The 21,902-nt window shown below is 43.6% G+C and overlaps 1 protein-coding gene and 1 long non-coding RNA gene across 4 annotated transcripts in view; one reads left to right on the forward strand and one right to left on the reverse strand.

Annotated features, from left to right (window-relative positions):
* Positions 1-21,902, forward strand: part of PHF12 (PHD finger protein 12) — a 46,007-nt gene that overhangs the window by 6,738 nt on the left and 17,367 nt on the right. For 2 of the 3 annotated variants that reach the window (XM_030799316.1, XM_003277063.2), the window contains exons 3-4: positions 17,805-17,877; positions 20,548-20,941. In XM_030799316.1, coding sequence (XP_030655176.1) covers positions 17,805-17,877; positions 20,548-20,941 — 467 coding nt within the window. Of the gene's footprint in view, positions 1-317; positions 380-17,804; positions 17,878-20,547; positions 20,942-21,902 lie in introns of those variants that run through there. The other variant, XM_030799317.1, reaches the window with a different exon arrangement.
* On the reverse strand, positions 142-19,898 carry LOC105739091. Its single transcript, XR_001114959.2, has 2 exons — positions 18,133-19,898; positions 142-361 (listed from the first exon to the last, which is right to left on the reverse strand). It is a non-coding gene; the product is annotated as an uncharacterized LOC105739091 (long non-coding RNA).

The raw sequence follows: 21,902 nt of genomic DNA on the forward strand, positions 1-21,902 counted from the left end.
CTTGTCAGTATGTTGTTTTCGACATTGTAAGTGCTTAAAAGCCTAGCACTGACGAACTGGAGGTGACAACGTCTAGATTCCTTCCCCTCACCCGGCCCCATCAGTAGTAAAATGATTCTACAGTAAACAAACCTAATTTGCTTTTATGTTTATTTTATTTATTTGTTTGTTTTGCATTTTCTGTGTTGAATTAGAATCTAGGTATGTCGTATTGTCTTTGTTTTTTTTCTTTTTTGAGACAGAGTCTCACTCTGTTGCCCAGGCTAGAGTGCATTGGTGTGATCTCAGTTCACTGCAATCTCCGCCTTCCAGGTTCAAGTGATTCTCCTGCCTTACGTGTCATGTTGTCTTAATGGTCCACCTAAATATGGAAGATACGGTAATGTTCAATTTTAACTCAGGTTCAGATGCATGCTTCTTAATGTAGGGCTCGGGCTAATTCTTATGAAATGAGCGCAAGTGTCAGAAATATTTAAAGTGGAAAAGGAGGTTATACTCTTGAAATATTACAGTTTTTGTGTAAAGTAAGGCAAGTACTTAGTAGTGCTGTTATGGGAAATTTTTCACTTAAGGCCTGTCCCAAAATTAATTACCATACTCAATAAAAGGTAGGATGCAGTTATAATTTCATCAATCTGCTGCTGTTCCTTTACATATAGCTCCACTAATAATATATTAGGACAGTTTTGGCCTTTGTAAATGACTTGTGTATTTTTAATAGATATAAAGGTTCAAAGGAATATTTAGGTACTGCTTTCATTTGAACCTGGAGATGGGATTCATGTTGGTCTGTTGTAAGTTCTTGGTCAAGTGTGCCTCCAGGAGTATTTTTGAAAGCTAAATCAGTAATGTTCAATAAATTGTCTAATCTTAATTTAAAAGGAATTCAACTAGTCACTATTAATGTGTTGAATAAAACACTGGTTTTTGCTAACCTGAGTGAAAGTACAAGTGATAACTAAAATTACTCAGAGGAGCTCAGTGAATCTTTCCAAGGTTCATCCTGGTTGTAGCATTTATCAATTCTTACGTTGCTTTTTAATGGCTAAACAATATTCCATTGTATGGATGTACATTTTATTTATTGGTTCACTAGTTGATAGACACTTGGGTAGTTTCTACTTTTTGGTGTTGTAAATAATGTTGTGAACATTTGGGTGCCAGTTTTCTTTGTTGTTGGTTTTGGTTTTGTTTGTTTGTTTGTTGAGACAGAGTCTAGCTTCGTTGCCCAGGCTGAAGTGAAGTGGAGTGATCTCGGCTCACTGCAGCTTCCACCTCCCAGGTTCAAGCAATTCTTCTGCCTCAGCCTCCCGGGTAGCTGGGCTTACAGATGTCCGCCACCATGCCCAACTAATTTTTGTAATTTTAGTAGAAACGGGGTTTCACCATGTTGGTCAGACTGGTCTCATACTCTTGACCTCAAGTGATCCGCCCACCTCAGCCTCCCAAAGTGCTGGGATTACAGGTGTGAGCCACCACGCCAGCCAGGGTGCAAGTTTTTATGTGCAAGTTTTCATTTCTCTTGGATGTACACCTAGAGGCAGAATTGCTGGGTCTTATGGTAACTCTTAACCTTTGGAGGAACTGCCTGTTTTCCAAAGAAGCTGCATTGTTTTACTTTCCCACCAGTAGTGTAAGAGGGTTCTAATTTCTCCACTTCCTTGACAACACTTGTTATTTTCTGCCTTCTTGATTAAAGCCATCCTAGTGAGTGTGAAGTGGTATCACATTGTGGTTTTGAATCAGATTTCCCCGAAGGCTAGTGATGTTAAACTTTTTTTCATGTGGTTATTGGCCATTTGTATATTTACTTGGAGATCTCTATTCAGATTTTTGTCCATTGTTAATTGCGTTATTTGGTTTTTGGAGTTATGAGAGTTCTTTATATGTTGTAAATATAAGTTCCTTGTCGCATATATGATTTGCAAGTATTCTTTCATTTTGTGGGTTGTCTTTACACTTCCCCCATCTTTATTTATTTATTTATTTTACTTATTATTTTTTTGGGACAGTCTCCCTCTGTCGCCGAGGCTGGAGTACAGTGGTGTGATCTCAGCTCACTGCAACCTTCACCTCCCAGGTTCAAGCAGTTCTCCTGCCTCAGCCTCCCAAGTAGCTGGGATTCAGGCGCCTGCCACCACAACCGGCTAATTTTTGTATTTTTTGTAGAGACGGGGTTTCACCATGTTGGTCAGGCTGGTCTCAAACTCCTGACCTCGTGATCTGCCCGCTTCGGCCTCGCAAAGTGCTGGGATTACAGGTGTGAGCCACCGCACCCAGCCTATTTATTTATTTTTAGAGGCAGAGTCTTGCTGTGTCTCCCAGACTGGAGGGCAGTGGCACAGTCATAACTCACAGTAACCTCGAACTCCTAGTCTCAAGCAATCCTCCCACCTCAGCCTCCTGAGTAACTGGGACTACAGGCATTCGCCACTACACCCAGCTAATTTTTTCCTTTTTTTGTAGAGAGAGGATCTCACTGTGTTACCCAGGCTGTTCTCAAACTCCTGTCCTGGCCTCAACTGATCCTCCGGCCTCAGCCTCTATTTTTTATTTTTTAGTCTTAACCTAGCAAAAGATGGTTGATTCAAGCACACTTTAATATCTATGCCTATATTACCTCTGTAATGTCAGTAAATGAAGAGTTTCTTCTGTGAGCTCCACTTAGGATGGTACATCCCAGTGAAGAGAACCTTACGTTGTGATTTGGTATGTTGTTCAACTTTTCTGGATGTCCCTTCCTAGCAAAGAAGTCTAAAGATGTATTGTTGCCTTAGAGGAAGTACAAAAAATCCACCATCTGCCTTTAGATAGGATGCTCACCTGTCACCCAGTAGCCACAACAGAAAATTTCTGTGTTTGAGCAGTTCTCATACTTGGAGGACCCTAGTTTAAGAAAGAAGATGTTGGCTGAGGGCAGTGGCTCACACCTGTAATCCCAGCACTTTGGGGAGCCGAGGCAGGTGGATCACTTGAGGTCAGGAGTTCGAGACCAGCCTGACCAACATGGTGAAACCCCATCTCTACTAAAAATACAAAATTAGCCGGGCGTGGTGATGCACGCTACTTGGGAGTCCCAAGTACTTGGGAGGCTGAGGCAGGAGAATCGCTTGAACCCGGGAGGTGGAGGTTGCAGTGAGCCAAGATCACGCCATTGCACTCTAGCAAAAAAAAAAAAAAAAAAGATTTTAATTGTCTCAGTTTTATTGGTTGTGGTGGAAATAACTTCAGGTCAATTAAAATGTGCTGTCTTTTAAGCCCAGTTAACAAGAACAAAAAGTTGTTTGTATATTGCAGCAAACTCACCTGTTTGTTTGTATCTTTATATAAGCCCAGATAACAGTAAATAAAGAGAGTGCAGAGAATATTTACTGGACAGTTTTATATGGCTCATAAAAAGAAACTGTCTGCTTTGATCCTCCCAAGAGGATTTTTGCTACCTAAAAATGCAGATGTCCTGCTTCTTGAACAGAAATGGGTGCATCTTTTCTCCCACAAGTGAAGAGTAATAGAAAATAGATTAATACTCTGGGCTTTTGATAAAGGGTAAACATACTGAAATCCATCTCTCAACTTTCTTGTCCCAACCCCAACACAGAGACAATTCCTTGGGTATACAGTTAAGTAGGCCACCCTGATAAAAGATACCGTTTGAGTTTATGGTAGCCCTTATATATTAATGCAGCACAAGCTCCTGGAAATGCATTCAACTTTTAAGGTGCCAGCGTTTTAAGTCACCAGAACAGGGAAAAAAAAAAGTGTTTTCCGCCCTCCACTGGGCTCCTCCTTTGACTTAGAGACCCCAGGGAGTACAACATGGCCAGCTGCATTGCCATTCAATGAGTGACACTTAGAAGAGAACCTCTGCATAATGCTTGCCTCCCAAGAGAACACAGGACAGGAGCACAGCTGTCCCCCTGCCAGTTTCCTGAAAGAGGAGGACATTGTATTCAGTGCAAGTCCTAGACCAAATTTCAGAAAGGCACTTTGGTATTGCACATTTGTCACCATGCCCAGGACGCATGCACAGGTCACTAGCTGACTGCTTTTCCCAGGACTTGAGAGCAGTTAAGAAGAATGAGAATGTGACTCCTTTTTCTGCCTGCCATTTCCAGATATCAAAATCCTTATCCTTTAAGCCTAAGGTTATTCCTAAATCTAAGTCTCAGCAAATAAGAACAAAGATGAGGTTTTAGCACATTTTGTGTGAGGCAAAAGCTGAGGCATACAATAGACACTAATAAACGGAGGAATCCATGAGTTGACCCATCAGCAAGAAGGAACTTGACTACTACATAGAGCTGTTGTGGAATTCACAATAAGTAAATTACAAGTGCATGTTGCAGGTCGATGCAATTTTCAAAGTAATGAAAAACTTGACTTGCTCACTCAAAGAGTGAGTCCCTTTTGCTCTGCTGCCTACTTCCCCTTTTGCTATAATCGTACTACATAAATGCTCACTAAACTACTTGAAAGCCGGAGGCTGACCCATTTCCTCTTCTCACTGCCGTGTAATTCCTAGTGGTATTACAGATGAGAGACATGCAAAGGTAAACAGTAGTTGGGGAACAAAAATGATACCTGGGTTATTCCAAGTGGATGATACCTTTGTTAACACAAACACAAGGTGAAAATTTCTTTTCCCCTAATTACATTTGCTTTCTTTTAAGTTAGTGACTCTGTTGTTTAATTTTTGCCTCTCCCGTTTTCTGACAAATTTTACAGGATATCTCCCAAGAAATGTTTCTCAGCCTTGACAGGACAAAAGACATATAGAGTAACAGCAGGGCAGGGAGAAACTCCATGCCTGAATGTAGCGTCAGTCTTTCCCACTGATCTGGGCTCTCTGCGTGAGGCTCTTTTTGAAATAAGCTTGAGTAAGCAAAAGAGGACTCTCTGCAGGGTTTGAATTTAACGGTAGCCCAAAGACATCACTTTACCTCCAAGCCAGGCAGGGATAGGGGAACCTCTCAGAATTACTAGCAAGCTTGAGTTCCAGGTGGACCCCTGTTTGTGGCAGCACAAGCACCTTTTTTACTCAGCTATGGTCCTCAAAGGGATGTTGAATATTATTTTTCTCCTGTCTGCATTTGTGCAGAGAACAGAGCAGAGAAACTAATGAAATGCACAGAGCTTCAAGTGAGTTTAAAGAAGCCTCTGCATTATGAAATGAGGCAATGATGACCTACTCTTGCTTTTCTTTCCACCACCCCTAGGCTCCTGTGATGAGCCGAGTGCTTGTTAATTCCCACGTTCACTAAACCATCATAGTTCTGCTGATTCTCAGCTTTAGAGGAAAACTCTACAGTGAACTTTTTCAATTAGCAGTCATCAATTACTGGTCAGAATACATTATAATTGTGAAAATTATACTCCATTAATCTCATTAAATGTGTCTAAACCTGTAACTTGTCATAGTTCTATATACATAGGTTGGCCATATTTAACTTTCCTTGATCTTATTTGCCATTTTTTGCAAAAGCATCATCTAAAATGTAGGGAAAGTTGTCAGTAATTTTGGCTTTTTAATAAACATTGTTTTGCTTTGTCATTTTTGTTTTGCTGTATCCCTCCTTTGTGGTCCTTGTGGTTTTGCCTGGCATGGGTGACACTTAGCCATTTTAACTTAGCAAACTGTCATACCAAAGGAAATGCCTAATTCTGTGATATCAGGCATCTTGACTGCGGGCTACAGTTTGTTGGTGTTGAAGTAAGCTGTATGTTAAGAGAAGTATCTCCATTTTTTTCTTATAGCAAATAACGCATGTCCAAGGTTTATGTGCTTGCTGCCTTTCTTTGAGGGCTTTCCTCAGAGCTCACCATTTGTGTGTACACATGCAGACATTTAGGGTGATCATTCTTTGGTTAGGGACCATCTGAAAGAAAAGTGGACCAAAGGGGAAAATCATGGCTCTGGAGAGGTATGTTCAACTCATAAATAGGTCACTGGTGGGTATAACTGGAAGGCTGTGGAAGCCCAAGTCAGCACTTAGCTGCGGCATCAAACCATGACAGCACAGTTTGACAGCATGCCCAGGAGATTACTTCAGTCCTGTAGGGTGGGGAGCTTTGATGTTTATGAGTAGAATTGGGGGATGGGAAAGGGTAAGGGTTTTAAAGTAGTGGGGTATAATCCCTATGCTGGCATGGCCCAAATAATATTATTCTCCCTTTTTGCTGTTTCTATAGACCCTGTCAGGGGAGGGTAAATTAAACCAAAGTCCCTCCTTAGGAAAAAACAGCTGGGTCTTAAGTAGAAACCTGCTCTCAGGCCGGGTGCAGTGGCTCACACCTGTAATCCTAGCACTTTGGGAGGCTGAGGTGGACGGATCACGAGGTCAGGAGTTCAAGACCAGCCTGACCAACATGGTGAAACCTCATCTCTACTAAAAATACAAAAATTAGCCGGGTATGGTGGCGCCTGCCTGTAATCCCAGCCGCTCAGGAGGCTGAGGCAGGAGAATCAGTTGAACCGGGAGGCGGAGGTTGCAGTGAGCTGAGATCATGCCACTGCACTCCAACCTGGATGACAGAGTGAGACTCCATCTCAAAAAAGAAAGAGAGAGAGAGACAAGAAAGGAAAGAAAGGAAAGGAAAGGAAACGAAAGGAAAGGAAAGGAAAGGGAACCTGCTCTCTTGATTTTGTTGGGTTTTAAATACATTGTTAGTATTTTTTGTTTTCTGAGCCTTTATAGAATTTTAGGTCCAATATATATAAACTGTAAACTGGCCCACATTCCTGAGCTGTGTCTGCAAGAAGTGTATCACCTGGCTATTTCCTTTTTCTTGATAGTCTGCTAAAATTTGGCAATAGAATAGTACCCAGTTTCCCATACCTCTGAGACTCTTCCAGAATACAGAGTTGGCAGTTGTTGGTTCTTCCTTCCAATGGAATGTTCCCAAGAGTGTTAGAAAATTACTATTGAGGCCAGAATTTTGTCCCTTTTCCAAATCAGGTGGGCTCTAGCATCTATCATGAGGTGAATTAATGAAGCCCCTTTTTAAAGTGTTTGCACCGCAGCCCATCTTTCTTTGTAGAGAAGCCAGAATTGCAAGAATAGCCAAACCAGGCTAGTGATAGATCAGGCCCTTGAGACTGAGGCTCAGCTTGTAGAAAAGTTAGCAGAGGCAAACAATTGGTATAACTGTCAGTGCTCTACCCTCCCTGCTTCCTTTTTTCCCTGTACTAACTAGTAACACTCGTATCCAGGTGTCCTTTACTGTGCTCTGCATAGAAGGTGATAAAATTTGGGGGCACAGTCAGCCAGTTTAAAAGGATTGTTTGCCTGTGGAAGTGACGCAACTAGCTAAGTTTCTCAATGAGGCATTTGTAATGTTCTGGCACTTCATTTGTTTCCTTGTTAACACTCTCACTGAGGCTTTGCATGGGAAAACCAGCAGTCCTTGTACCTTTTTATGTACTTTGTGGCATTAGTGGTGTTTGAGTCAGTAGCCAGGATGGAGGAGGATAAGGGATTAAGGTTGAGGGACCCTATGAATTTTCTCCTTCCATCTCTTTAATATCCTTCAATATAGCTATCTTCCTGCAAAAGACAGGCCATACTTGAAGAGAAAAGCTGATGCCCACACAAGCGTCCAGAGGAAGCTAGCTATTTCTGCTGACATTTACATTTCATTAAATGTTGTTCCCTCAAGGCATACACTTTAAAATTTGGGTGTATTAATGCAACTTTTCATTTAAATTAAAATTTAAATTAAACTTTACCCAGCACCACTTAGCTTTTCCAGGACATAAGTTTGTTTTCATTTATAAAAGCCTGGTTCTCTGTGCTCGTGGGTCCCTTTACAGAGCAAGATGGCTGCTAAGAGGCTGAGACATGATTGTGGTCCTTTCAGTGATCACCTTCACTCCCCATTTTGGCTAGTACCAACACATTTTCTGAGCTGGATGAGGGCCGCAGGGCCAGTCTGAGGGAGCACAGGCTTGTTCTGAGCATGTATTATGTTTTGCAGTTTGTCTTCCACAATGAGACTAAATATAATTGCAGGATTTTTATCTGGTAGTGGTCCTCAGATGGATGGATGAGCCCCGTGAACTGTGAAATTAAAAATCAAAACTGCTCAGTCCTGTTGTTTGCTTGCTGAACACCTCTTCCCCCACCAAAAAAGGGTGGGGAGGCATACAGACGATGATAGGGGCAGTGAACTCTTTCTTAGTCCAGCTGATGTTTTCTTTCAACTGAAACTGCCATAGATGGCTAGAGAGCTTCTGATTCCTGAAGAATTACGGTTTCTGACAAGAAGGACCCTACCAGTTCATGTGACTGACCTCTTTTGGAAGAGAACCCGCTTAGTAGGCTGTTGGTGTATTGTATATGGATATGCTATTTACATAGTGTTCCTGTTAAGTATTTGTATTAAATAGAATTACTTTGTTAATCCAGAAAGAGAAAATGGAGTTTTAACAGCTTTTTCTTAAATATTTTTCATCTACTTGCTTTCTCTCCCTCTACCTCTCGCCTCTTCCCTTTGTTCTCTTATTCCCCCATCCCCCCTCTCCCCTCCAATTCCAGACTGAGAAACTGCTTGTGCTGGATGGATAATTAACATGGTGCTGTGGAGCAACAGGTCCCACTGGTAGCGACTAAATCTGAAGTAAATGTTAATGTTGTGCAGGTTCACATATATTAATAGGCGAGGGAGATGAGTGAGGTTAGACTCAGATCAACCACACTGGTATATGACTTGAAATAGATCCTCTTAATTAGAGAGCCAAGAACCATGACAACTACCAACATCTTCCACTTGCAGTGTTGAGCTTGCAGCCTTATTAGTGAATGCAAGGCATTCTAAATTAAAACTCGACTTTAACCTGGGGCTGAGAGTTGGGATCATCTGGCTCTGGGCTTTGATTTGAATCTTTGAAACAGAGGTCTGTCAGTATAGGCATTACAGTTAGCTGAGGGATGTGTGTTTGTGGTTTTCTCCTTGATGACTCCAGAAACAGACTGATGTAGATACCCTCCTCAGCAGTAGAGATGGGCCATTTGGATTTGTTTATGGGAGTCTAGGTATGTTGGAGTCATGCTGAAGAGGTTGGCTTTAGGAATTGGTTTGTATGTAAATATTACTCTTAACACTTTGTAGGCCCTCTAGGCCTCACAGAGAGCCACACCAAACTGAGAAACATATCTTCCAATTGAATGTACAGTCTCTGAAGATTTAGGGCTTTATGAACAGCTTTATAACTAACAGCATGTCTTAAGATCGGGTAGTGGTTAAAATAGTGAGCTGGGGCCAGGAGTGGTGGCTCACACCTGTAATTCCAACACTTTGGGAGGCTGAGGAGGGCGGATCACTTGAGGTCAGGAGTTCAAGACCAGCCTGGCCAACATGGTGAAACCCCATCTCTACTAAAAATACAAAAATTAGCCCAGTGTGGTGGCGCATGCCTGTAATCCCAGCTACTCAGGAGGCTGAGGCACAACAATCTCTTGAACCCAGGAGGCAGAGGCTACAATGAGCTGAGATCACACCACTGCATTCCAGCCTGGGCGACAGAGTGAGGCTCCATCTCAAAATAAAAAAATAAAATAAATAAAATAGTGAGTTGTAAAAGCAGTGAATGGTCGCTTTCTGGCCAGGAATTGTAGGCCAGGGCCTTTTAACAAATGATCTGGGAGGAAACATACCAACAGCAGTGAAAATGGGAAGATACTCTGCAAGAGGTCTGTCTTCATAGGGCACTGTCATCTCTGCCTATGGAAAAGAATGCCTGTCTCATAGCAATGCAGGCTATGCTCTTTTGAAGCCAGAAAATAAAGTAGAGGTCCTTGGCCTATTGGCTAAAAAGCTACCAGTTTTCCAGGACAAGCCAGTTCAGGTACAGAAGATAACTATTCCAGAGCTCACCATCCCAAGTACTCAGATAATTCTCAGAAGGAATCGAAAGGTTCAAACATGCTGGGCGCTGTGGCTCACGCCTGTAATCTCAGCACTTTGGAAGGCATAGGCGGGTAGATCACCTTAGGTCAGGAGTTCGAGACCAGCCTGACCAAGATAGTGAAACCCCGTCTCTACTAAAAATACAAAAAGTAGCTGGGCGTGGTGGCGGGTGCCTGTAATCCCAGCTACTCCAGAGGAGAATTGCTTGAACTCGGGAGGCGGAGGTTGCAGTGAGCAGAGATCGCACCATTGCACTCCAGCCTGGGCAACAGAGCAAGACTCCATCTCAAAAAAAAAAAAAAAATAGAAAAGAAAGAAAGAAAAGAAAGGTTCAAACACTGTTGTGCTCTAGACAGACTTAAACATTCATTTTCTGGAGAAATGTCCCCACTTCTAGAACCTTCCTTTTATCAGATATTTTATCAAAATGCAGAAATACACCTGCTTCTGAAACTATGGCTTCCTCCTGAACTCCTCATGATCCTTAACTTCACTGTCTTTAAAGGCTCACTGGCTGAATTACCATTTGTTAAATAGCTCTGAATTATGAAAAGAGTAGGAAAAAATCCCATGTCACCTTCAGGTACCAAATGTCCAAACTTTGGGGCTCTTCGTTGATTCTGGCATCCATAAGCAATTGAGTTTTATGTGGGTCTTTATGGTAAGAATCAGTTTGTAGTTGATTCTGGCCTCCATAAGCAATTGAGTTTTATGTGGGTCTTCATGGTAAGAATCAGTTTGTAGTTGATTATGTATGTTCTCATTACTGCATGTCCTTTTCACCTTGTCTCCAGCCCATGATCCCTAAAATCAAGAACCATGTCTGAAATACCAGCACTTCGCACATTGTCTAGCCTAAAATAAACATCCAATAATGTTTGAGTGGATGGATGACTTTGATCCTCTCTCCCCAAGGCTACTTTTTTTTTTGAGGCAGGGTCTTGCTCTGAAGCACAGGTTGGGGTACAGTGGTGTGGACATGGCTCACTTCAGTTTTGCCCTCCTGGACTCAAGTGATCCTCCTGCCTCAGCCTCCCAAGTAGCTGGGACTACAGACGCATGCCACCACATCTAGCTCATTTTTGTATTTTTGTAGAAACGGGGTCTCACCATGTTGCCCAGCCTGGCCTCTAACTCCTGGGGTCAAGCACTCCTCCCACCTTAGCCTCCCAAAGTGCTGGGATTACAGGTATGAGCTACAGCCTGGCCTAGGCTACTTTTTTGATGGGGTAGATGATAATTTGTTTGCTTTGTGTTCATTTTTCAGTGTGGGACGTAGTACATGGATAAGAAAGTCATGGGTACTCAATAAATATTGACTGATGTAGAAGGAAATGCTCAGCCTTGAGGCTAAGGAGGGTACCCTGATGGATATTTCACTGTGTACCCCAGAAATAAGAAAACTTCTAAAGGTTCTTAAAAAACAACTTGGGCTCTGAAGCATATCCTGAGAGTGAACCAAAAACAACAACAACAACAAAAATAGCTTAGGCTCAAGATTTCAAAGGCCAGGAAACTTTGATGTGGGTTCCAATTCTGCTACTTAGTGGCTTTAGATAAGTCAGTTTCCTCACCTGTATGATGGGAATAAGAATTATCTCAGTGTGGTAGTGAAGATCAAATAAGAACATCTGTTAAAATACTTTGTGAACTGTAATACCTAGATGTCAATGAAATTATCACTATGCTATTTCTAGGCTTTAGTTTAAGAAACACATTGATGTCTTTACAAAAGCAGCATTGGCTCATTATAGTGTTTGCCCTGCTGAGCAGCTGAAACTCTGGTAATCTCAGTGTTACGTGACTTTTAACTTTTAATGATTTTTTCTTATAAAGGATGGCCTCCAGCACCCTGTGTTCATTGATATATGAGGATGAGAGGGAGCGAGGGCAGAGCCTTTTTTTCTTGACAGGCATATCATGATTTAAAGACTCTGGTGTGCATGTAATTGTTTTCAGAGTTGCACACTAGGCTTATGGGAATACCATTCTTCCAAGGAAGGAGGGGTTTTTGTTTTTGTTTTTAGGAAGAATCTCGTTCTGTCACCGAGGCTAGAGTGCAGTGATGCGGTCTCGGCTCACTGCAACCTCCACCTCCTGGGTTCAAGCAATTCTCTTGCCTCAGCTTCCCTAGTAGCTGGGACTACAGGTGCGCACCACTACACCCAGCCAATTTTTGTATTTTTAGTAGAGACAGGGTTTTGCCATGTTGGCCAGGCTGGTCTCGAATTCCTGACCTAAAGTGACCCACCCACCTTGGCCTCCCAAAGTGCTGGGATTACAGCGTGAGCCACCACACCCAGCTGTGGAAGGAGTTTTGAGGTGGGGAGTCCTCAGAATAAATACATGAGTACCGTGAGTCTGCAGAATCTCTTTTCTCCCTGCAATCCTTTCCCTGTCAGCAGTATTTCTGATATGGAGCAAAACAGCCCCTTTCAGAATTGGTTCCTGAGCTTACCCCAATGACAGTGTCTTTCCTGGAACCGTTTCATGAATCCCTTTCCTCTAAAAAATTTGCATTGAGCCAGGCATGGTGGCCTCACACGTGTAATCCCAGCACTTTGGAAGGCAGAGGCAAGTGGACTATTTGAGCCCAGGAGTTTAAGACCCAGCCTTCGGCAACATAGTGAAACCCTATTTTCTACAAAAAATACAAAACTTAGCCCAGCATAGTGGTATGCGCCTGTGGTCCCAGCTACTCAGGAGGCTGAGGTGGGAGGACTGCTTGAGCTTAGGGGGTCAGGGCTTCTGTGAGCCAAGATTGCCCCACTGCACTCCAGCCTGGGCGACAGAGTGAGACCCTGCCTCAAAAAAAAGATAGAAGTTTGAATTGAAAAGCTGCCTTCTAAATAGCTGGAAAGGAATTAATTGCTTGAAGCAGAGAGGAAACATGGTCATGAGAAAGCTTTATGATGGGTGATTTCTTGTGTTCCAGCTATGCCTATGATGATCATTTTCTAAGACCTTTCTTTCCTATCCATCTAATCTTAGATATTACTGCCTTCTCCCAAGATACCATCTTTTCAAATTTGTTATTTCAAGATGCATGTTCTGTCCCTAAGAAAGCAGCAAATCTTGGCCAGGCACAGTGGCTCACACCTGTAATCCCAGTACTTTGGGAGGCCAAGGTAGGCAGATTACTTGAGGTCAGGAGTTCGAGACCAGCCTGGCCAACATGGTGAAACCCCATCTCTAAAAAAAAAAAAAAAAATTAGCTGGACATGGTGTCGGGCACCTGTAATCCCAGCTACTCGGGAGGCTGAGGCAGGAGAATCGCTTGAACCCAGGAGGCAGAGGTTGCAGTGAGCCGAGATCACGCCACTGAACTCCAGCATGGGTGATACAGTGAGACTACATCTCAAAACAAATTTTAAAAAAGCAGATCTTAAGAAGTGATGGCCTCAGCCAGGTGCAGTGGCTCACACCTGTAATCCCAGTACTTTGGGAGGCCAAGGTGGGTGGATCACTTGAGGTTAGGAGGTCAAGACCAGTCTGGCCAATATGGTGAAACCCCATCTCTACTAAAAATATAAAAATTAGCCAAGGGTGATGGCGGGCAACCTGTAATCCCAGCTACTCGGGAGGCTGAGGCAAGGGAATCGCTTGAACCCCAGAGGCAGAGGTTGCAGTGAGCCAAGATCGCGCCACTGCACTGCAGCCTGGGCAACTGAGCAAGACTCCATCTCAAAAAAAAAAAAAAGGAATGATGGCCTCAGTCTTTTAAATGTTTTATCTTCATCTGGGAGACAATGCTTGGGTTTCCCTGGACTACTCCCTAAATTCATAGCCCCTATCCATACTTTAGGGCAGGCTTAACAGAAGGAGCCTATGGTCATTATCTAGAATTCTGAGAAATGTGTGGTTTTCTTTGTTTGTTTTTTGTTGTTGTTATTTTTGAGACAGGGTCTCACTCTGTTGCCCAAACTGGAGTGCAGTGGCATGATCACAGCTCTACCTCCCAGGCTCAGGTGATCCTCCCACCTCAGCCCCACAAGTAGCTGGGGCTATAGGCTCATGCCACCTCACTTGGCTAATTTTTTGTATTTTTAGTAGAGGTGGGGTTTCACAATGTTGCCCAGGCTGGTCTTGAACTCCTGGACTCAAGCAGTCCACCCACCTCGGCCTCACAAAGTGCTGGTATTACAGGCATGAGCTACTGCACCCGGCCAGAAGTGTGTTCTTAAACTTGGTAACTCTAAAAGTGATCCTTTAGAAACCAGCAAGATGCTACTTCTGAGAGCCTCTTAATACAAGTTTTAAGCATTTTACCCTGTGTTAAAATAAACGAGATTAAAAATCAAATTGTTTAAAGAAGATTAAAATGAGTAGAGGTGGGATGGTTTAATAAGTACAGGCTTGCCAGTATGGACTTGGACTCCTGTTCCGTCTCATTGTGTAGTAACTTAGAAAACGTAAGTAATTTCATGTGTGATTTAACCTACAAAACAGTTGCCTGCCCCGTTGCATTACCTTGCCTCATAGCTTTGAAGGATTACACTCACTTCCTAGAAGCCCATTCCTTAGTGTTCCCCAGTTCTTTAAAGCTTTATTGAGTACCTGCTACATGCCAGGCATTGTACAGGGTGTGGAGGTACAAAGGCAAATGAGGCATGGAGAAGGGGATTCAGACACGTAATGGTTTGAATACAGTGTGGTGCAGAAGTGCTCTGGGGAACCAGAGACTTTCAGAGAAAGCTTCCTGGAAAGAATACCTGACTTGAGTCTCAAAAGATAAAGAGTTTACCAGGTGAAGTAGTTAGGGAAGAGTGGCATAGTTGTGGGTAGCAGCCCTGGAGTGAGCAGAGACACAGATGAGAAACAGTATGGTCTGTGTAGGGAGCTGGCCAACTGATTGAGCTGGAGAAAGAAGAGGGTTCTGGCCACAGGGATCTTATCTTCTCTACTTTAAATGTTTTAAATGTTTGATGTAGGATATCTTGGTACAAAGCCAGGGGGCAGATGAACAGAAATGATGAGAAACAGAATCAGAAGTGACACCCTTCAGGGTAAATTTTGATAGGACAGCTACTGAAGCATAGCAGAGTCTGTAGGCCTTTGAAAATTACTTGATGCATTTCAGTAGTTTAGATGTGGCCTTTTGCAGAATTACATTGGCGAGAATGAGCGGAGGCTTACAGGTGACATTCACCTGTGGTCCTGTAGGGCTTGGAGATCTGTTCCAGCAGGCCATTGTTTTTCCAGTTTCCTGATTCCTGGTAAGCATCCTCCTGAGATTTCACTAAGGAAACAGGGAGGAATGGAAGTAATGAGCTGTGAAGCCTTGGTGGGTATCTGACATGTACGCTTAGGGCTCTGGGGAAACAGGGAGCTAAGAAAATTTGCCAAGTGAAGTGCTATTTTATGTGGAATTGGTAAAACAGCATAGCTTTAAGCTCTGAGATACTCAAGTTTGGCTGGGCGCGGTGGCTCACGCCTGTAATCCCAGCACTTTGGGAGGCTGAAGTTGGCGTATCACCTGAGGTCAGGAGTTCGAGACCAGTCTGACCAACATGGAGAAACCCCGTCTCTACTAAAAATACTAAAAAAATTTGCCAGGCATGGTGGCGCATGCCTGTAATCCTAGCTACTCGGGAGGCTGAGGCAGGAGAATTGCTTGAACTTGGGAGGCGGAGGTTGCGGTGAGCCGAGATCGCACCATTGCACTCCAGCCTGGGCAACGAGAGCAAAACACCTCTCAAAAAAAAATACTCAATTTTTTTTTTTTTTTTTTTTTTTACCATTTCCCCCATTATTTGAAGAAAAATTTCCTGCATACCATTCCAAGTAGGTGACTTAGCCAAGAACTCAAAGGTAGGAATTTCTTAAGCATAAATGTGGTTTGTTTTGTTTTTTGTTTTTTTGTTTTTGAGACGGATTCTCACTCTGTCACCCAGGCTGGAGTGCAGTGGCACTATCTCGGCTCACTGCAACCTCCACTTCCCAGGTTCAAGCGATTCTCCTGCCTCAGCCTCCTGCGTAGCTGAGACTACAGGCGCCCGCCACCACACCTGGCTAATTTTTGTATTATTAGTAGAGACAGGGTTTAACCATGTTGGCCAGGCTGTTCTCAAACTCCTGACCTCATGTTCTGCCTGCCTCGGCCTCCCAAAGTACTGAGATTACAGGTGTGAGCCACCATGCCTGGCCTGTTTTTTGTGTGTGTTTGTTTGTTTGTTTGTTTTGAGATGGAGTTTCGTCACACAGGCTGGAGTGCAATGACATAATCTCTGCTCACTGCAACTTCTGCCTTCCAAGTTCAAAGGATTCTCCTGCCTCAGCCTCCCAAGTAGCTGGGATTACAGGTGCCCACCACCACGCCCAGCTAATTTTTGTATTTGTAATAGAGATGGGGTTTCCCCATGTTAGCCAGGCTGGTCTTGAACTTCCAATCTCAGGTGATCCGCTGTGTGCACAACCTCTATATTATAAAAATACAAGGAGGGAAGAGATCCAATCATTGTCCTAGTCCCTCTAATAAAATAAATAAGAGAACTGCCGAAATGGGCAAAGCATGAGAAGTGCCAAAAGAGAACTAACCCATGCAGCAAGAGGTCCAAGGTATAGGAGTAATATGAACTCGTGGAAAAGCTGTTTGGTTATCTATTGTTGCATAACAAACTACGCCAAAACTCAGTGGCCTGGTACAGAAACTCGTTATTATCTCTCACAGTTCTGAGGATTGCCTGGGCTCTGCTGGGTGGTTTTTCTGTTTAACATGATGTTGGCTGGGACTGCAATCATTTGGAGGCTTCACTGAACTGGTATGTCTAAGATGACTCACTCACATAGCAGTAGTTGCTGCTGCGTGTTGGCTTGGAGTTCAGCTGAAGCTGGTTTTTTGTTTTTTGTTTTCTCAAGATGGAGTTTCGCTCTGTTGCCCAGGCTAGAGTGTAGTGGTGTGATCTTGGTTCACTGCAACCTCCACCTCCCAAGTTCAAGCAATTCTTCTGCCTCAGCCTCCCAAATAGCTGGGATTACAGGCATGTGCCACCATACTTGGCTAATTTTTATATTTTTAGTAGAGATGGGGTTTCGCCATGTTGGCCAGGCTGGTCTTGAACTCCTGACCTCAAGTGATCCACCAGCCTCGGCCTCCCAAAGTGCTGGGATTCCAGGTGTGAGCCACCGTGCCCAGCCCAAAACTATTGATTGGAATACCTTGTCTCCTCCATGTCTTCTCTCACAGCATGACAACAGGGCTCTGAGATGGAACTTTCCAAGCATACTTTTTAAAAAATAGAATCTGCAGATCTCTTAAGGCCCGGCTTTGGAAGTTGCAACATTGTCACCTCTGCTGCATTCTGTGGTCAAAGCAAGTCATAAGCACAATTCAAAAGGAGGGAAAGGGACTACCTGTGGATGGGAGGCAGAGCAAATAATTTGCAGCTGTCTTTTAATCCATCACAGCTGATTCAGGCAGGTATGAAAGGATGAATAGAGTTTTGACAGGCATAGCTTTCTAAAGGAAGGGTATTCTAGAGGAAGAAATAGGAAGTCTTCCATTTGAATAGTGGGAAGAGCACCTGAAGGGGTCTGGGAAGATGGAATGGGACCATGTGACAGGGCTTTGAACAGCAGTTAGAAAAGCTTGGCTCTACACTAACAGGCTTTAAGAAAACTGTGTGGAGGACCTCTCAGTTATTTTATTATACCTTTCCCTACAAACCCAGTGTTAATAGCTCTGGATTTGGCTTCTCTCTCTAAGGTGTGGGAAGGGATGCTCACTCCTTAGGTTATTATGAGTGATGCTGACTTAGGCATTTTGAAGGAGGAGACAACCCTAGCAGTCCTGCAGGACTGGCCACAATAGGAGTTTAGGAACATGCAAACCTAGCTAGGCTTTTCCTACTGCCTCAAAGGGCTAGTTATTTAGTCTTGCCCTTGTCTGTTCCCCACAGTAACCCTCCACTGAGTGAAGAAATGTTGCCTCCTGGAGAGTGGATGTGTCACCGATGCACTGTTCGCCGAAAGGTAATAATGCTGCTTTCTGTCCAGAAAGCCTGATCCAGAGCACTGATACGCTAGAGCTAAGATGGCCTAGCCCTGAAGGCATTCTTGTCCCTTCTTCTTGTCTCTTCCAGCCCTGGAATCACCCCACTCTTCCCATGGTGACTGTTTGGAATCCAGTAGGGCCTAAAAATCCAAACATGGGCTGCTGAAATGGGCAGAAGAGGTGTGTTAACTTACTGAGCCATGTTTAGTCACTAGTGACAGGAGTAGTCTTACCTTCTTGTTGTCCTCCTAATAAGTGGCCTTATCCATGGCGGAAAAACGAAGGTTGCTTCTCTAGCTTGATGGAAAATGGAGTTTTCTCTCACCCCAGGGCAAATAAGTCACTGGTATCCAGAGACTTGGCATACTGACGGAGAGGATTTTGAACCCATTTGTACCCCAAGTTGCCTAATCTTTCTTTAGCTTCCCTTCCTTCAGCTTTGATAATTCAGTACTGGCTTCAAGAACATGGTTTATTATTTTCTACTTTGAGAACTCTTGTGGGTAACAAGAGCTAAATTCTCCCTTATTAAAAAAGGAAGTAGGTGTGCTTGCACCCAAATTATGATTGACCCAACCCTTAAATTACAGGCTATGGATTAGAATTTGTCTGTGCATTGTAATCCACCCCGCTGTGCTCCCCACACTAATTATACACCAAGCAACTTTCCTATGTTGTGACCTCACCTCTATTTGCCTGGTCCCTGAACATGATGTCACAATGAATGATGACTTCCTTGGTTGCAGAAACAGGATGAGATGATTCAGATTGTGGTTTATGTGTGTAACAGTTTCAGCCTTTAAGAAAGAAAGTAAACAAGCAGACATTATTTTTCGAATATGTGCATAAGGGTTCATATTTAAAAGCAAGCCAAAGCCAAGTCAACCACCTAACCACAGCTGTAGTTAAATTTCTCCATAAACCAGGCTGTCTTCCAGCCTCTGCACCTTCCAAGATCCTTTCCTGTGCATCCCTAATTAGGTTAGAGCAGGGCCTGTTAGAGGCACCTGCCAGCTAGGAGCCCTCTCAAACTTGCCATTCAAAAAAGCTGGACCTGAAAAGGTTTAGGGGAGCTGAAGGAAAAGAGGTAAAGACGGTGGAGAAAAGGAAATATTATGTTAGTGCCCATCGTATGCCAGGTGTTTTAATTATGTTATCCCATTATCTATCCATCCAGCCATAGATGGATACCGAATGCTAGTGGTAGGTTTCCATTTTAGAAAGGAAGAAACGGAGGCTTTCTTCCTTTCTAAAGGAAGAAACTTTCCCAAGGACTCAAAGGAATTGACAGAACGAATATTTGAACCAAATTCTCTCATTCCAAACCTCTGTTACCTCTTCATCAGTTTTCTAGAAGGAGAGCTACTTGTTGGGGATTACAGTATGCCGTTTTCTAACATGGCACTTCTCCTGAGATGCCTCTCTTACCTTTCACATGGACCTCTTTGCCTACCAGTGCCAAGTCTGCCTTTTCCACCATCACCAGCACTACTCCCCTTTGGCCTCTCATATTTACACTGAAGTGGATTGAAGTAATATATCCTCTGGCCTTCATCAGCTCCTGACATTCAGGCCCTATCATGATTCGTAGTGGAAGCACTAGGTCCTACTCCAACTCCAAATTATCCCTTTCATATATATGACTCTTTTTATCTCCCTCCACCATATCCCTGAGAAGAGGAGGAGAAAGATTTTTCTCATTTTACAGATGAAGAAATTCCTGCCCACCAGCCTGAGTCACCACAAGGTCAGAGGGGATCAGTGGCAGAAATAGGACAAGATCACAGGTCTCCTACCTGGAGATCAGTGTTAAACCTTCATTTGACCACTCCATTTGGAGTCCTGGAGGAAAGTGTACTATCAGATATCCAGTCCTACTGAGTACACTTAATCTTTTTCCATTTCCCCACTTTCTAAGAAGTGTCACTTATTTTTGAGCAAAGTTTTTAAAACCATTCAGGAGGTCAGGAGGCTCTATAGTGATCTCATTGATTTTTTTTTTTTTTTCTGAGATGGATCTTGCTCTGTCGCCCAAGCTGGAGTGCAATGGCGCAATCTCAGTTCACTGCCATCTCTGCCTCCCAGGTTCAAGCGATTCTCCTGCCTCAGCCTCCCCAGTAGCTGGGATTACAGGCGCGTGCCACCACACCCAGCTGATTTTTTGTTTTTAGTAGAGACAGGGTTTCACCATGTTGGCCAGGCTGGTCTCAAACTCCTGACCTCAGGTGATCTGCCTGCCTCGGCCTCCCAAAGTGCTGGGATTACAGACGTGAGCCACTGTGCCTGCCCCGTTGATTTTTACTATTAGTCTCACTAAATTTATTCTCACCGTGTTACCTTTTTAGCCCTATACTTCATAGATGTTGTATGTCATATGATGAGTTAATGTTAATGATATAAATTTTGTATAGTTATTCCTAACTTACCACGCTTTTTGGTGATTCTCTGATGCAACAGTTTTGTCAGCTTTAGTTCAGTTATAGTTGTGTCAACTTTAACAGACCAGTGTTCCAAGTGACCAGGTAGATGAGTCTGTGATATGTGAAAGCCTTTTACAATTTTGGTTAGTGGTCTACCAGGACTTTGTAGCACACATCTCTTTGTTTCATGGTACTTTTCATGATGGGCCCACCTGTTCATTTGCACAGAAACGAGAGCAGAAAAAGGAGCTGGGTCATGTCAATGGACTGGTGGACAAATCTGGCAAACGGACTACATCCCCCAGCAGTGACACTGACTTGTTGGACAGATCGGCCAGCAAAACTGAACTAAAGGCCATTGCCCATGCCCGGATCCTGGAAAGGAGAGCCAGCAGGCCTGGCACGCCCACATCCAGCGCCAGCACAGAGACCCCCACCTCTGAGCAGAATGATGTCGACGAAGATATCATTGACGTGGATGAGGAACCAGTAGCAGCGGAGCCAGACTATGCGCAGCCCCAGCTGAGGCGGCCCTTTGAGCTGCTGATTGCTGCCGCCATGGAGCGGAACCCCACCCAATTTCAGTTGCCCAATGAACTGACTTGTACCACTGCACTACCAGGTCAGCCAAACCATCATCATATCCCTCCCCAACCCCAGTTTCCCCAAACGACCAGCACAAGAGCAGTGCTGCCTGTGGAGTCACTGTTCATGTAGCTACTGTCTTGGGTTCCTGTTCCTGGTTCTGCTTAGAGAGATCTTTGAAGGTCTTAGCCATTACAGAGCTTACTCAGTTTTCCATTTTCTCAGTTTCTGAACTTCTTTCCTACCCTTCCCCCAGAATTATCTTTTTCCTTTTTTTTTTTTTTTTTTTTTTTTTGTGAGTCTCACTTTGTCACTCAGGCTAGAGTGCAGTGGCACGATCTCGGCTCACTGCAACCTCCGCCTCCCAGGTTCAAGCGATTGTCATGCTTCAGCCTTCCAAGTAGCTGGGACTACAGGCGCATGCTACCATGCCCGGCTAATTTTTGTATTTTTAGTAGAGACAGGATTTCACCATGTTGGTCAGGCTGGTCTTGAACTCCTGACCTCAGGTGATCTGCCCACCTCAGCCTCCCAAAGTGCTAGGATTACAGGTGTGAGTCACCACGCCCGGCCCCAGAATTATCTTTTTTTTTAAAAAAAAAAGTATTATACATTCACATGGTTCAAAAATCAAAAAATATTAAGGGCTACAATGAAAATTTCCCTCCCACCCGTCTGCCATTTGCCTACTTTCCACCTTCCTGCTCTTCACAGGTAACCACTGGTTGATTCTTGTTTATTCTTCTCCAATTTCTTTGTGCATGTAAAAGTAAATACAGATACATGCTGATTAATTTCCCCTTAAGTAACATGCTAGTTAAACCATTCTACACGTTGCTTTTTTTTTTTCTCACTTTAAAATATGTTCTAGAAGTCTTTTCATATTAATATAGAATTTTGTTTGTTTGTTTGTTTTTGAGACAGAGTCTTGCTCTGTCACCCAGGCTGCACTGCACTGTGGTGCAGTGGTGTGACCACAGCTCAAGCAGTCCTCCCAC

This window comes from Nomascus leucogenys, chromosome 19 (assembly GCF_006542625.1).
Source record: "Nomascus leucogenys isolate Asia chromosome 19, Asia_NLE_v1, whole genome shotgun sequence".
NCBI lineage: Eukaryota > Metazoa > Chordata > Mammalia > Primates > Hylobatidae > Nomascus > Nomascus leucogenys.